General features: G+C 36.9%; 1 protein-coding gene and 1 long non-coding RNA gene across 10 annotated transcripts in view; one reads left to right on the forward strand and one right to left on the reverse strand.

Annotated features, from left to right (window-relative positions):
* The window catches only part of LOC105688309 (phosphatidylinositol 4-phosphate 5-kinase type-1 alpha-like), a 19,479-nt gene continuing 6,974 nt past the window's right edge, over nucleotides 1-12,505 (forward strand). The window contains exons 1-14 of one of the 9 annotated variants that reach the window (XM_048650295.1): nucleotides 1-634; nucleotides 938-972; nucleotides 2,221-2,349; nucleotides 2,896-3,144; nucleotides 3,234-3,386; nucleotides 3,469-3,633; nucleotides 3,715-3,930; nucleotides 4,442-4,665; nucleotides 4,817-4,952; nucleotides 5,112-5,199; nucleotides 7,660-7,722; nucleotides 8,068-8,145; nucleotides 8,859-8,912; nucleotides 9,523-9,891. In XM_048650295.1, coding sequence (XP_048506252.1) covers nucleotides 523-634; nucleotides 938-972; nucleotides 2,221-2,349; nucleotides 2,896-3,144; nucleotides 3,234-3,386; nucleotides 3,469-3,633; nucleotides 3,715-3,930; nucleotides 4,442-4,665; nucleotides 4,817-4,952; nucleotides 5,112-5,199; nucleotides 7,660-7,722; nucleotides 8,068-8,145; nucleotides 8,859-8,912; nucleotides 9,523-9,891 — 2,071 coding nt within the window. In that variant the 5' untranslated portion in view covers nucleotides 1-522. The remainder of the gene's footprint in view (nucleotides 635-937; nucleotides 973-2,220; nucleotides 2,350-2,895; nucleotides 3,145-3,233; nucleotides 3,387-3,468; nucleotides 3,634-3,714; nucleotides 3,931-4,441; nucleotides 4,666-4,816; nucleotides 4,953-5,111; nucleotides 5,200-7,659; nucleotides 7,723-8,067; nucleotides 8,146-8,858; nucleotides 8,913-9,522; nucleotides 9,892-12,505) is intronic. The other 8 variants (XM_048650294.1, XM_048650293.1, XM_048650298.1 and 5 more) reach the window with 8 other exon arrangements.
* Nucleotides 8,768-12,505, reverse strand: part of LOC105688313 — a 9,825-nt gene continuing 6,087 nt past the window's right edge. Inside the window, exons 4-5 of the long non-coding RNA XR_007277003.1 lie at nucleotides 9,723-9,943; nucleotides 8,768-8,957 (exon numbers count right to left, since the gene is read on the reverse strand). This is a non-coding gene — a long non-coding RNA (uncharacterized LOC105688313). The remainder of the gene's footprint in view (nucleotides 8,958-9,722; nucleotides 9,944-12,505) is intronic.

The raw sequence follows: 12,505 nt of genomic DNA on the forward strand, positions 1-12,505 counted from the left end.
TAAGCAGATGTTAAGCATATTGAAATCCCCTCCAGGAAGTATCGCCGAAGGTACCCGTCATGTACGGTACGTATACCACCCCCAGACCACCCAGCTGATCGGGACTCTAGTTGACTCAAGTTGGAATAGTAACGGGTCAATAGACGGAAGGCAAAAGGGTATAACCGCGGCAGCGCCAACTACCTAAAGGGGAGCCCTATCACCTCATTCAACTACAGGCTGAAATAGAGAAAATAGTGGATCCACCAGTGTTGAAAGGCCTCGGTTCTCACCAGTTCATTTTTTTTTACTTGGCTTCACTTGACTTCACCCACGGCTCTACCCAAAGAGATAAGGGAAGTGTCACTATGGCTTGGTTAGTCGCCGTCACCTGCTTCGGAAGATTGCCGAAGACCAGTTTTAAGTGAATCACAATCGAAATCAGAACAGACGGGATGTGGATTTTATTCGTGAATCGCTAAAGCAGTGATTGACATTAGCTTAATTCATTCACGAACTTGTTAGAAGCCGACTGGACGCAAAATGGCTTCTGGGGATAATGTGGACACGATCGAGGTTGTAGAAACGAGTTTTACAGCCCTGGATCGCGGCACAGAAGAACGCATCAGATTCGGAGACACGAATGATGACGAAAGTATGTTTCATTCATCTTATATTTTAACAGACAACACCCTAATCATAACCTATTCTACACGCCGTTCCATGAAACTTTGTCCTACATCAGGACGCGATGATGTCACTCCCACTTTTTTTTTTTTTTAAATATATATATATATATATATATATCTAAAAGTACCAAGTGGATATTCATGTAATTTTTATTCAAGTCCTTGATCAGAAAGTGATCCTTGGTAATTGAATTAAGTTTGACAGCTGTCATCCCTGTTTGCTACTATTGGTCATGCACAATATTCTGTTTCATTTTATTTCCATGCAGATAAATCAGCTGGGGATAAAGTTGCATCTCTGGAAGTAAGTAAAATACACCATCAAGTATTTATCATTCACAGTTTTATGGTCAATTTTTGTTACAATCTTTGTTTCGTCAGATCAAACCCATATTCATACATCGCTTTATGCATAATCCAACTGCTCTTGAGATATTGATTTGTCGAATGACTTGATTTGAAGAAAGACTGATTATCTTCAAGTCTGCATCGTTTAATATCTGTATTCGATGTATGTTCTTGGTTCGAAATTTTGATACATAATGTATCATTGAAGTAATATTCCACGTTTCACTAATGCAAATTAGCTGTCAGAAGACTTTTCCAATAATGAGTGCAAATGATATAATGCTACTTACAAGGCTCTGCCCAAAAATGTGGAAAAGACAGAATCTTGCACTTATTTGATTTAAAAATTATCAGAGGTGATGACTGTTTGATTACATTAGAGCACATTTTATGTCAATGGAGTTTTTCTTATTCAAATGTTATGCATTCCAATATTATCTAATAGAAAATTTCAGTTTAAGGAGTATTGTATGGCAATGAATTGGTGCAAATCACTTTCTGAATGATGCAGAAATTCATCTTGCTATGCATGTTGTTTTGTGCAGTGGCACGTTCATTCAGCTTGCTTAACCATTATGTGAAACCTCTAATACCAATAGTTTCAATTCTACTATCTGTATATTCCCGTTTGCAGGCTGGATATTAAATATCATTTTTATTAGCAGAAACAAATTGTAGAAAAAAACAACTGTCCATCTCCATTGCAACGCATGTAAAACAATGATTTTGATCATTACTCATAAGCAAAGTTTCATTTGGGTCTGATTCATTATAATTTATTTTTTTCTTTGGTTTTTGTAAAGTTATTCAACAGGCTTATGCTTTATTCTCAAAGGTCGTGCGGTGTCGGTTGTCAATCCAATGGTTTTTCTGTAATTATCACGGTCAGATGCATGATAATTTTAAACTATACAGGCTTTCCTCGACATGTACAATCTTTGGCATAAATATGGCCACTAGATCACATGCTGATACTTTGTCCTATTTTCATTCTTTTTTTTTTTTGTATATTTCCAGTAATTCTGCAACCTTGAATATCCGTGCACTGTCATCTTAACCTCCATTATTAGGTACATGATTTGTTCTTAATCACATAACTCGTGGTAAATTTTGAAAGAAAATTCTTCCAACTATAATTTCCAGTTTTGGAATCATCGAATAATTTCTGGAATAAAATATAAATGTTTCGGTGCTCTATATCCAGGTTTCTATCGCCCAACATGGCTCCGCAGGGCCAAAAACTCCTGCAGGAGTATCCCGAAACAAATCGGAAAGAGAACGAAAAATTGGCCATCGGAGAGTTGGTGTTGGAGGTGAAATTACGTATAAAAAGGTAAATGAAAAATTTCTAGTGATTTTCAGATTAAGTAATCGAGATATTTTTATAAATTGAGGACTCAGCATCTGGGATTCACTAGACTGAAGATATGAATTGAATTTAGATTAATGAAAAGTGTTTCTCTATTTCCTCTAAGTAAAGTAAGCCAACTTTACAATGCTCACTGTCACGTCGCCTGGGTTCAATTGAGAACTGCTGGCAAAGACCAAGTTTTTAGCATCTTGTTAAACGCTAGTTTAAATAATTCAAGTGCTATAAATACAGTGTAAATCGGTGTTGTTTACCGGATTTCTCAAGTACTATCAAACTTTGTCTCTGCTTTGCTGCAAACGTCAAATGTTCCAAAGTTTTGATACAAAAAGGATATCTATTTCATTTTCAAAAGAGAGTATTTCATTAAATGTAGAATGAAACATGTTTGTAGTTGCAGTGTGACAAATAAATAGATTTCTAAAATGGGTGTACAATCAAATACTTTGCTAATTAGCTATTATTCTGATATTTTGATAAATATTTTTGAATCCATTCTTTCAAAAATAGATCCAAACGACACAAATTATGGGGTCCATTCAACTTGGGATCCAACATGCGGTCGGAGGTCTGGCTAGCAAGCCAGAACGAGATCTTTTAATGCAGGATTTCATGACTGTTGAAACAACCAACTTTCCTAGCGAAGGATCTAACCATACACCTGCCCACCATTTCTCTGAATTCAAGTTCAAAAACTATGCTCCTATCGCTTTTCGGTACTTCAGGGACCTCTTTGGCATTCAGCCAGATGACTTTTTGGTAATTTAATAATCCCCGATTTATGTAATTTTTTAGTCTCTAAAAAAGTTAGCAGAGTTTCAAGTGTTGAATTGTTTTCGCTATTCCAGATGTCCATGTGTAGTTCTCCGTTGAGGGAATTGTCTAATCCAGGTGCAAGTGGTAGCATATTCTATCTGACCGAGGATGACGAGTTTATCATAAAAACTGTTCAGCATAAGGAAGGCGAATTCTTACAGAAATTGTTACCTGGATACTATATGGTGAGACGAAGACTGATAATTGATTTACGGTTCTGAATTCCCTCAATCTTTTTATTTCAATATCTATTGATCTTAATTTCAGAATCTAAACCAAAACCCGCGAACATTGCTTCCAAAGTTTTTTGGCTTGTATTGTTATCAATGCAATAGTAAAAATGTTAGGTTAATAGCAATGAATAATCTGCTCCCATCAAATGTAAAATTGCATCAAAAATATGACTTGAAAGGGTCAACTTATAAAAGAAAAGTGAGTATTCTACATTTTTGCTTTACCTTATTATGCTTTGACATATCTTCATGATTAGATTTTCACATCTTTTATGCACAGGCTTCTAAGTCAGAAAGATCGAAGTCATCCCCAACTTACAAAGATTTGGATTTCATGGAACATCATACAGAGGGTATTTTCTTGGAAGCTGATACTTATGGAGCCCTCGTTAAAACCATTCAACGAGACTGCAGAGTGCTGGAAAGTTTCAAAATTATGGACTACTCTTTGTTAGTTGGAATTCATAATCTGGATCAGGCGGCAAGAGAAAAAACTGTAAGTTTTAACAATATTGGTACAAATAAGGGGGAAACAAAAACTCCTGCATTACCGAATAGCCCGTGGTTATGACATAATACTTGATCATGACAAGAATAGGTACAGCAGATATACAAAAAATATTTCTTAGACTATAATTTAAGTAATTTACAATACTTGACCTCTTGACGTACGTATTTTTGATAATCTTCCCCACGACGAATTGCTGGACGAATCTGGACAATGCAATGCAAAATTTTTCCTATTATCTCAACGCGTTAACACATCTTATATCCCGATATCACCTGCATACAATCTGTTTCTATGGCATCCTAATCCTGTTTCCCTAATCCCGAAGTTCCTCATTCACCCGTTCACAGATAATACGGTCCTATTGCGAATGTGTAGCAGAATCCAAACCCATTGACAATATACCGGTACGGTGAAATGGTATTTTATGATGCGGTGTCGACAGGAATGTATCATTTCTATTCAATCTTGAATAGATGCAGCTTCTCTTTTTTCGTAGGAACAAAGATTATCCGCGAGCGCCGACGAAGAAGCTGGTGAAGCGGGATTCGATGCCAATGCGCTTATACATGCCGAAAGGGATAGAGAAAGAGAAGACAGAATCGGAGCTGCTGCGTTAAACAGGTCTCGAAGTATTAATCGACAGAGGCTTGTCGCGCATAGTACTGCAATGGAAAGTATTCAAGCCGAGAGTGAACCCATCGACGACGAAGATGACGTACCGTGAGTATTCTTCTGATAATATTTATCCGACCTCGTAAAAAGACGTCTGGACTGAAGATGATAATCTATGCGTGTCTCTTCCCATGTATTGATTATTTATTGTTTGTTTATCGACATAATATTAATTTTGTTCATCACATTATGCCGGTAGCAGTCCGGGCGGTATCCCTGCAAGGAACGCAAGAGGCGAACGTCTTTTACTTTTTCTCGGTATTATCGATATACTGCAGAGCTACAGACTCAAGAAAAAACTCGAGCACACGTGGAAATCCATGATTCATGACGGGGTAGGTCTTGTGACATAACATAATTCTCAGCTCGTATCTTCCAATGAATACTAAGAATTCTTCTGCATGTAATTCGACAACCTCGTTATAGTGTCAAAATTTTATTTGTAAGTTTTTCTATAGGATTTGCATAATCTAATCACTAGTTTTACATTCTAGGATACAGTTTCCGTGCATAGACCTGGTTTCTATGCGCAACGCTTTCAAGATTTCATGGCCAAGACAGTTTTCAAGAAAATTCCATCACGTAAGTACCACCCTAATCAACCTCTCCTTACCAATCTCACCTCCATGCTCGCCCTTAACAAAGCCCATCATTGATTTCTAATAACAATTCCACTACTACTTATCGCTCGTTGACAATTTGGTTCAGGCGTGCTTATAATAATAATACAACCACGGTAACAACAGCGAAAATGCCAATGACCATGAGAATCACAATTATAATGATAATAATAATAAACTGATAATAATCATAAATTATAAACAAACGAGTAGGCTAAAAATTTTTGCTTTTGTTGTTTTCAAAATAAGAGAGAGGGATAGATCTCTATTTAAGGAATGTTAACTTCGTTATTGTAATATGTTTACAAAAAGAATTTCATTATCGGGTTGGATTTCAATAGAATTTTTATGAAATCTTAGCATAATTTACCATGGAGTTGAGGGTATGTTTAATTTCTTTGATCAGATGTTGAGATTGACTGTTTTTCATCCCCGCGAAATAATTCCTTTGGAATCCTAGTCTATAATTGGACGCAATTATTGGTCGTGGAGCTGAGAAAGAAAGTTTTCTGTACATTCGTTTAGAATTCCCTCGGCTGAATATCATTCGATACTTTGCACATATTAGTGATAATAACAAGTTGTTGTCGAGTTGAAAATAAGTTTTTCATATGTGCCCGGTTTTAATGTTCAATGGATAATAAATAATTCGATAAACGAATATAAAAAAAGTCGAATGAGTAAATAAGTAAATCAAAAATCAAATCAGAGCTTCAAATCGGTTGATAACTTAACTTTAAACAAAGTGAACCGCACAGACTGGCCTGAATTTTTCTCAAAAGTATTATTAATAATATTCCTATCCGTTTTACTCATAAATAGGCGTTATTTTAATAAGAAAAAATAATGGGCTCAACGACCTTGTGGTTTCTTAAAAAATTATCGTCAGTTGATCTTCAGTTATAATTGCCATTTATCTCGCAGTAATAATTAGCATGCTACAACCGGAAAATATTTTAAGATTTTGAATGAGATTAATACATGACCCTAATATTAAAGGTAAGGTGATAAGATTTAATATGTTCAAAACGAAAGCAAGATAGGAATTTCTGTGGATCATTCAATGATAATGTTCAAACTAATCTATCGATTAGAGATATTGTAAATTTAATTAAAAATAGCGAAAAAATCTTTGTGGATTGAAAGAAATCGATAGTTATTCTAAATTTTCAGACTGTGAACCGTTATAAAATTTAGTGCGGTTCCTTTGGTTGGTGTTCATTTTTTTTCAGTATCATCTTAGCACCTCCTCCACAATTTTTTTTACCGTATAATTTATCATACTTTCGTATTTCTATTACTTTCGAGTTTCCTTTTGGGGTGAAGTATCGAGTAAGCTTTTATTTTAGATAATGTTTATCTGGTGTCCACAAAAATGGCTGATTTAACACCACAGAAAACCGGTTTTTATCTACTATATGTTGAACTTGCGTCATTAGACCAATTTGCAAACAAGATACAACAACAATTCAGGATCAGTTAATGAGTTTTGGCTGAATATCAACAAACCAATGCCTATTCGCAACATCTAACTAGCGATTAGTTTTCAAAAATTTTGCGACAATAACGTCAAGTAAATATTACCGTCGAAAATCTCTGTATGTGGATAGACATGGCACCTAATAGGTTTTGTAATTAACAATTTATTTAAAAATAGTACAGTAGTACAACTATGTCAACATTGTGAGAAGGAAATATCAGAGATAAGGTATATTTAGGCCTTTTGGTCCATTCGTTTCCACCTTTTTTTTCAAGTTCTTTTGTAAAAAAATCAACGTAATCAGCTAATAAAGTTAAATGTGGACACCATGTAACGTAAACATTTTACAATAAATACATTCACTGGTAATAATCCCCTTTTCATTGACAAATCCCTTTCCTCATTTTATAATCGTCGTATTGTACAGATTTTTTCGTTGTGTTTTCACCCTACACGCCTCGTAATTTATTCATTTGTTTGGAATTGACTCGAACAGTTTTCTTTTAATTGCGTATATTTCTTTTAATTTTTATTCCCGTTATATTTTCGATTCCTACTTCTAAATCGAGTACACAGAACATTATTATTGAAGTGAAATAGTACCCAACCATCGGTGATTAGTATCATGCATTTTTTAACAACTTTTTCAACCAAACTATGTGAAAGAATAACCAATTACTTTGTTATGCCTTTGGGAATATCGTTAATATTACAATTAAGCGGATATTTCATATTATGAGTTGTCTACAGTCGTCACCTACGAGCGGCAATGTTTTCGTAAAAACGTCGAATGGCTGTTGATATAATAGTGAAATGAATTAATATTGGTTATCACGTTGGGTGTTGGGTTAGCTAAATGTTGTTGTTTCTGTGTCTGTGCACCCTTTGTCACCCCCCTGACACGCATCACCTGCTACCATTCGAAAATACTGAAATCAAAAGTGGACCTGCCTGAGATTAAGGGAAATCATCGCAAGTTCCGTAACCTGGTCACCAGCTACATAGGTAACTCTGTCTGTCTGTTTGTTTGTCTGTCTGTCCGATTGGTCGTTTGCCTGTCTGTTTGAATCTATATAAGTGCTTTTCTTCCTCCTCTGCTGATTTATTTATTCTATCGATCTATTTTAGTGCTCATTTCTCTTCCATATATGTATACATAATTTAGGACAATAACTTCAGATATTTCCAATACTTAATGTGCGACCTTTCGAGATATCGTTGGTTCTTCCGTCATTTTTTTTTTTCACACATGTGACGTTCGTTTTCCCCAAAATGTTGAGTTGTGTCAATTGATTTTCAATATTTGAGAAGTCTCCACGGGATAATAAAATTTGCGAAAATCTGTTACAGCTCTGAAACATTCCCCATCAAAGAGAAAAAGCATAACAAGGCCACTCAGACCCCTGGAAGGAGATTTTGATTCCACTGGTAAGTAATTTTCATTTGTTGGAAATGTTAATTTATCGTTATTCATTGTCCCATTGTGCCACAATAACTAGCCCCTTCAAACAATCAATGTGAGAACCGCATCCGTTCAGAAAATTCTTGCGGTACAGACAATGATGTAATTGTCCCATTTCCCTCGTCAAAAGGCTTCACGAGCATTCCTCGTTATGCAGTCCTCTAACAACGTTTGTGATTTATTTTTCAACCTCGAACATTTTACATCGATATGCCCAATTTCATCCTGGTACCATTCCATATGAATATTTGTACATACGTGTGTATGAACAGGTGCAAACTGCCCCTTTGAAAAATAGTATCAACTAAGGTCAGCATTTGATTGCAAAGAAACAATAAATTGCAATGTAAATGGAAACGATGTATTCTTGTTTTTGTTCGATGTAATGAAAAAAATAATGAGCTTTTTGAGCTGACTCGAGTCGATCGCTGCTCATAATTTTTCCTATGAAATTTCAACAAGCCAGAAAAGAAAAACTGTGGTGTATCCAAATTCTGAATGTGTTGAAGAAATTTTCAAAAATTGTCAATTCAAATATCAGTGGGGGAAAAAAAAAAAAAAAAAAGGATGGCATCTTAAGGTGCAATGGTGAAATTCTCATTTTTACGAAGCGATAAGATAGTATTGAAATTATTCGCTAATAGTATAACGGTAATATGGTGGTTGTATGGTGGTTTAGCGGTGGCAGCATCTGGAAGTTCTGCAGTGCATGTTACATCACACTCCAAGCCTGGTGAGTCTCTTTGCTTTGGCCATTTCTATCATCTCTGTCTTCGAACTAAGAATGAACATTTGAATAGTATTAGGTTCTTTTATTTCCAACATCCGTTGACTTAACTTCGGTCATCGCGCGTTAACCGTTCGATCGTATATTTATAAAATTGAATCTCGGTCGACGGTATGGATGAATTGTTATTCGAACCATCGCGAGTCTTGTGTTCATATCGTCAAAAAATGATTGACCATTCATTTGCAAGCCGCGTTGTGACGAATAGCGAAAGAATTGATTCGTAATCGTAAATTGTCGACATCGTTCACGCCTTAATTGGCTACAGATATGAAAGTTCCTAATAACATTTTCGAAATTATCTTTGGATTGTTCATTCACCGAGCAGCGATCGTACGAACAACGTACGGACAATGAGAATAATGATCTTGCAAGATTGATGCGAAATAGTGAGTACGGAGCGTTTGATCGTTGCCGGTGAACGAGTTTCGTGCACCCCACGACGACTCTTTAACCAACAGCACTCAGAATTCAATCATTCTAAAGCTTGTTCCTATTTCTCTGTTTGTTCCGCACGCGTCGGACAATGACTGTGCTTCTTGACGGTTGCTTATAGCAAGCCCCACCGAGTTGCCCGCCTCATCCGTAGTTATTTCTTCCGCTCCCGCCATATCTACAACTTCCATTCCGAATGCAACATCAACTCCGATAAATATACCCAGCGGTGGCGGAGCGATGAGTCCTCCGCCGCTTATCTTCAGCGCTGCGGGTGAGACCAGCCCACGAGAGACGGCAAATTTCAACAAGTCAAATTACCCGGCGGTGCTGAAGGGCAGAGGCGGTGGGGCGAGTCCTCCTAATCCAAATCTTGTCCCTTCCGGAAAGATCCCTCCACCGGTTCCTCCCAGAGGATCCATTTCCGGGAGAGGTAAAGTCGACGATCACCGAGGCACACCGGCAGCTACCACCAGCGGCTCCAGTCGAGGTGAAGCATTTTCACTGCATGACGATCTGCTGCCATCAGAGCCGCATGCACCCTATTTGCAAGATTATCAAATTATCAAATCTAGAACGCATAATTTGTCAGTTTTTAAGAATGACGATAACGATGCTTATAGTGTTCAAATAGTCGATGGAAGTTCGTGCGAACGTTATAGCTATCGAAGAGATGTTCCTTTGGCGTTAGAAAACTCGAGTATACCGATCTGCGCCACCGGTTATTCCGAGGCCGATGAATTTGTTAGCGTTGAAAAAGTCAACGAGTCGTATGTCATCAGGACAAGCCCCTGCCCATTTAAACCTGCTAGACGAAAACGCGGTTCCGATACAGCTAACGAGACAGGAAGGGAATTAAAAATCTCCGACTCGTCGGTCGCTCCCTCCGAGCATAATCCAATCACCGAATATCCCTCCTTGCCGGCTCCTCGACGCCAACTGTCCAATTCTCCGAATGTTCGAACTACCTTTCCATCTCGTCCCGCCAACTTTGACAGCTTAACGGAGTCAACCGCAACTCTGGCGTCGCGTATCGATAACGCGACTAAAGTCCTCGGTTTCACTTTAGATATGAGTAATATCCAATCCCAAGAGATCCGTAAAATGTCTCGCAAGGACAAAAAATATTCTCAAACGTATAACGAAAGATTGCGCGGTAAAGAAAATCCATCAAGCATTTACCAGAAATCAGACTACTACCCCCAGCATGCGAAATTCGTTCTAAACCGGCGCTTTCAAGATACAAAAGATGCTCAAATTAATACCGATAACCGTTCAAAGACCGCAGATACCAACCAAGTCGACAAAATTTTTGTAATGCCAACGAAGGTTGAAGCTAACACGCTTTTGCAGCGAACGAATAAAACTAAATTGAATAGGATAAAGAAACTTGCTCCGAAACCTCAGGTCGCGGTAAATAGACTGAACATTGAAAAATATCGATTTGGTACAATATCGGATTCCGAAAGCATGGAAAAGTATTTGCCACGTTCGGAAGTATCGGGTGACCGCGACAAGAGCCAAGCAATGTTGAGGTCATTCTCTGTGCGCCAAAGTAAAACTAAGAGAAAAAAAATGTTGGAAACAATGAATTTATATTTATCCGATAATGATTACAGAAAGCATTTGGACGAGCAATCTAACGATTCAAAACGCATCGCTGTAAAAAATATATCATTTCTGCATGGTAACGCTGGCATGCAGGTCTGCAAAAATATGATACCATCGCATCGGTGTTCGATTACCGAATATTGATTTGACGAAATGTCTTTATAGTTTCTAAAATTTTGTACCAGAGTTTTGTCCCCTTGCGACTATGTAAATGAGTTAACCAAGGAGCGGCATTCGTGACTTGTTGAAATAATCATAGGACGCAATCCATTGTTGGATGTGTCCACGTCACTTATAGGTACCGGATCTATTCATTTATTCATTTTTTTTCTATATTTCCGAGGTTTATTTATTTTTACTTATATTGAAATTTCATTGATGAATATTTATGTGATTGATTAAATTGAACATTATTTTTCATAAAATAGACCGTATGACCGTGAAAACAGATCGACTAACACCGTTTCAGCGCCTAGTTCTTTATTGCTAATGAAAAAAAGAATTTGCACGATCTATCATTTGTAACGTCTTCAATGTGCATGTGCAAATATTCTGCTTAATCTGAAAAACGAAGGATTTGTATAACTTTGTCTCACATACTTATGATATTAATTAATAAAGAGTTATCATTCTGCAGTTACCGTTGTAATACATAAAATTTATAGAGTGTTGCTTAAATTTCCTAGCTGTGTAGAACGCTTGTATATTGTAGAATGTAGATTACAGAGAATCGGAGATTCTCCCCTAGGTATAGGTTTGGAGAAAGATAGAAATACCTAATGTTGACCAATGTGGAATTCTCAAAAACCTTTCGGAAGCTTTTTAACTTGTAAATTGTCTTTAAACGGTATAATTGTTTGTTTTTGGATCAATGGTATTTTGAAAACTTCTTTAGCCTGTATTTCTGCTTTAACATGTGAACCACAGTTTTTGCTATGAAAAACTCATTATTCAATGCGTTAACGGCGATTGTCGCTGTTTGTTTCGTGAACGATTATTTGAAAGTTGTAACGGCTAGAAAAATGTTGGTATCCCGATGATATGATTTCGTAGATTCGTTTTCGATATAATCAATGTTATCCTCTTGCCGTTGGTTTATTCATCCTCTGTGAAATCATCTCTACAATATTCATATTTTTCCTTCTCATTTTTTGGTGATTCAAATGATTTTTTGAATATTCGAATCCTTCTTTGTTCTCATACTCGTAATTATCTGCTCTGTCAAACGTTTCACCATAAGTATTCCTCAGATTCGTCTCGATGATTCTCAATTAGTACAGAAAGAGAAACCGGCTGAATAAAGATAAAGATTTTTTGTTACATCTAGATCTGATCTGATCTGATACGAATGCGAAGCTAAATTCAGGCTCTTGTTCGGTGATTGTTTTCTCCAGTTTGATTCGCTACTGGGCACCATCGCATACTTGCTCTATCGTTTTGCTGTCGCATCATGAGCGAATTTGGTCCACTCTTCTTCAAATATATCATTTCAC

This window comes from Athalia rosae, chromosome 2 (assembly GCF_917208135.1).
Source record: "Athalia rosae chromosome 2, iyAthRosa1.1, whole genome shotgun sequence".
Classification (NCBI taxonomy): domain Eukaryota; kingdom Metazoa; phylum Arthropoda; class Insecta; order Hymenoptera; family Athaliidae; genus Athalia; species Athalia rosae.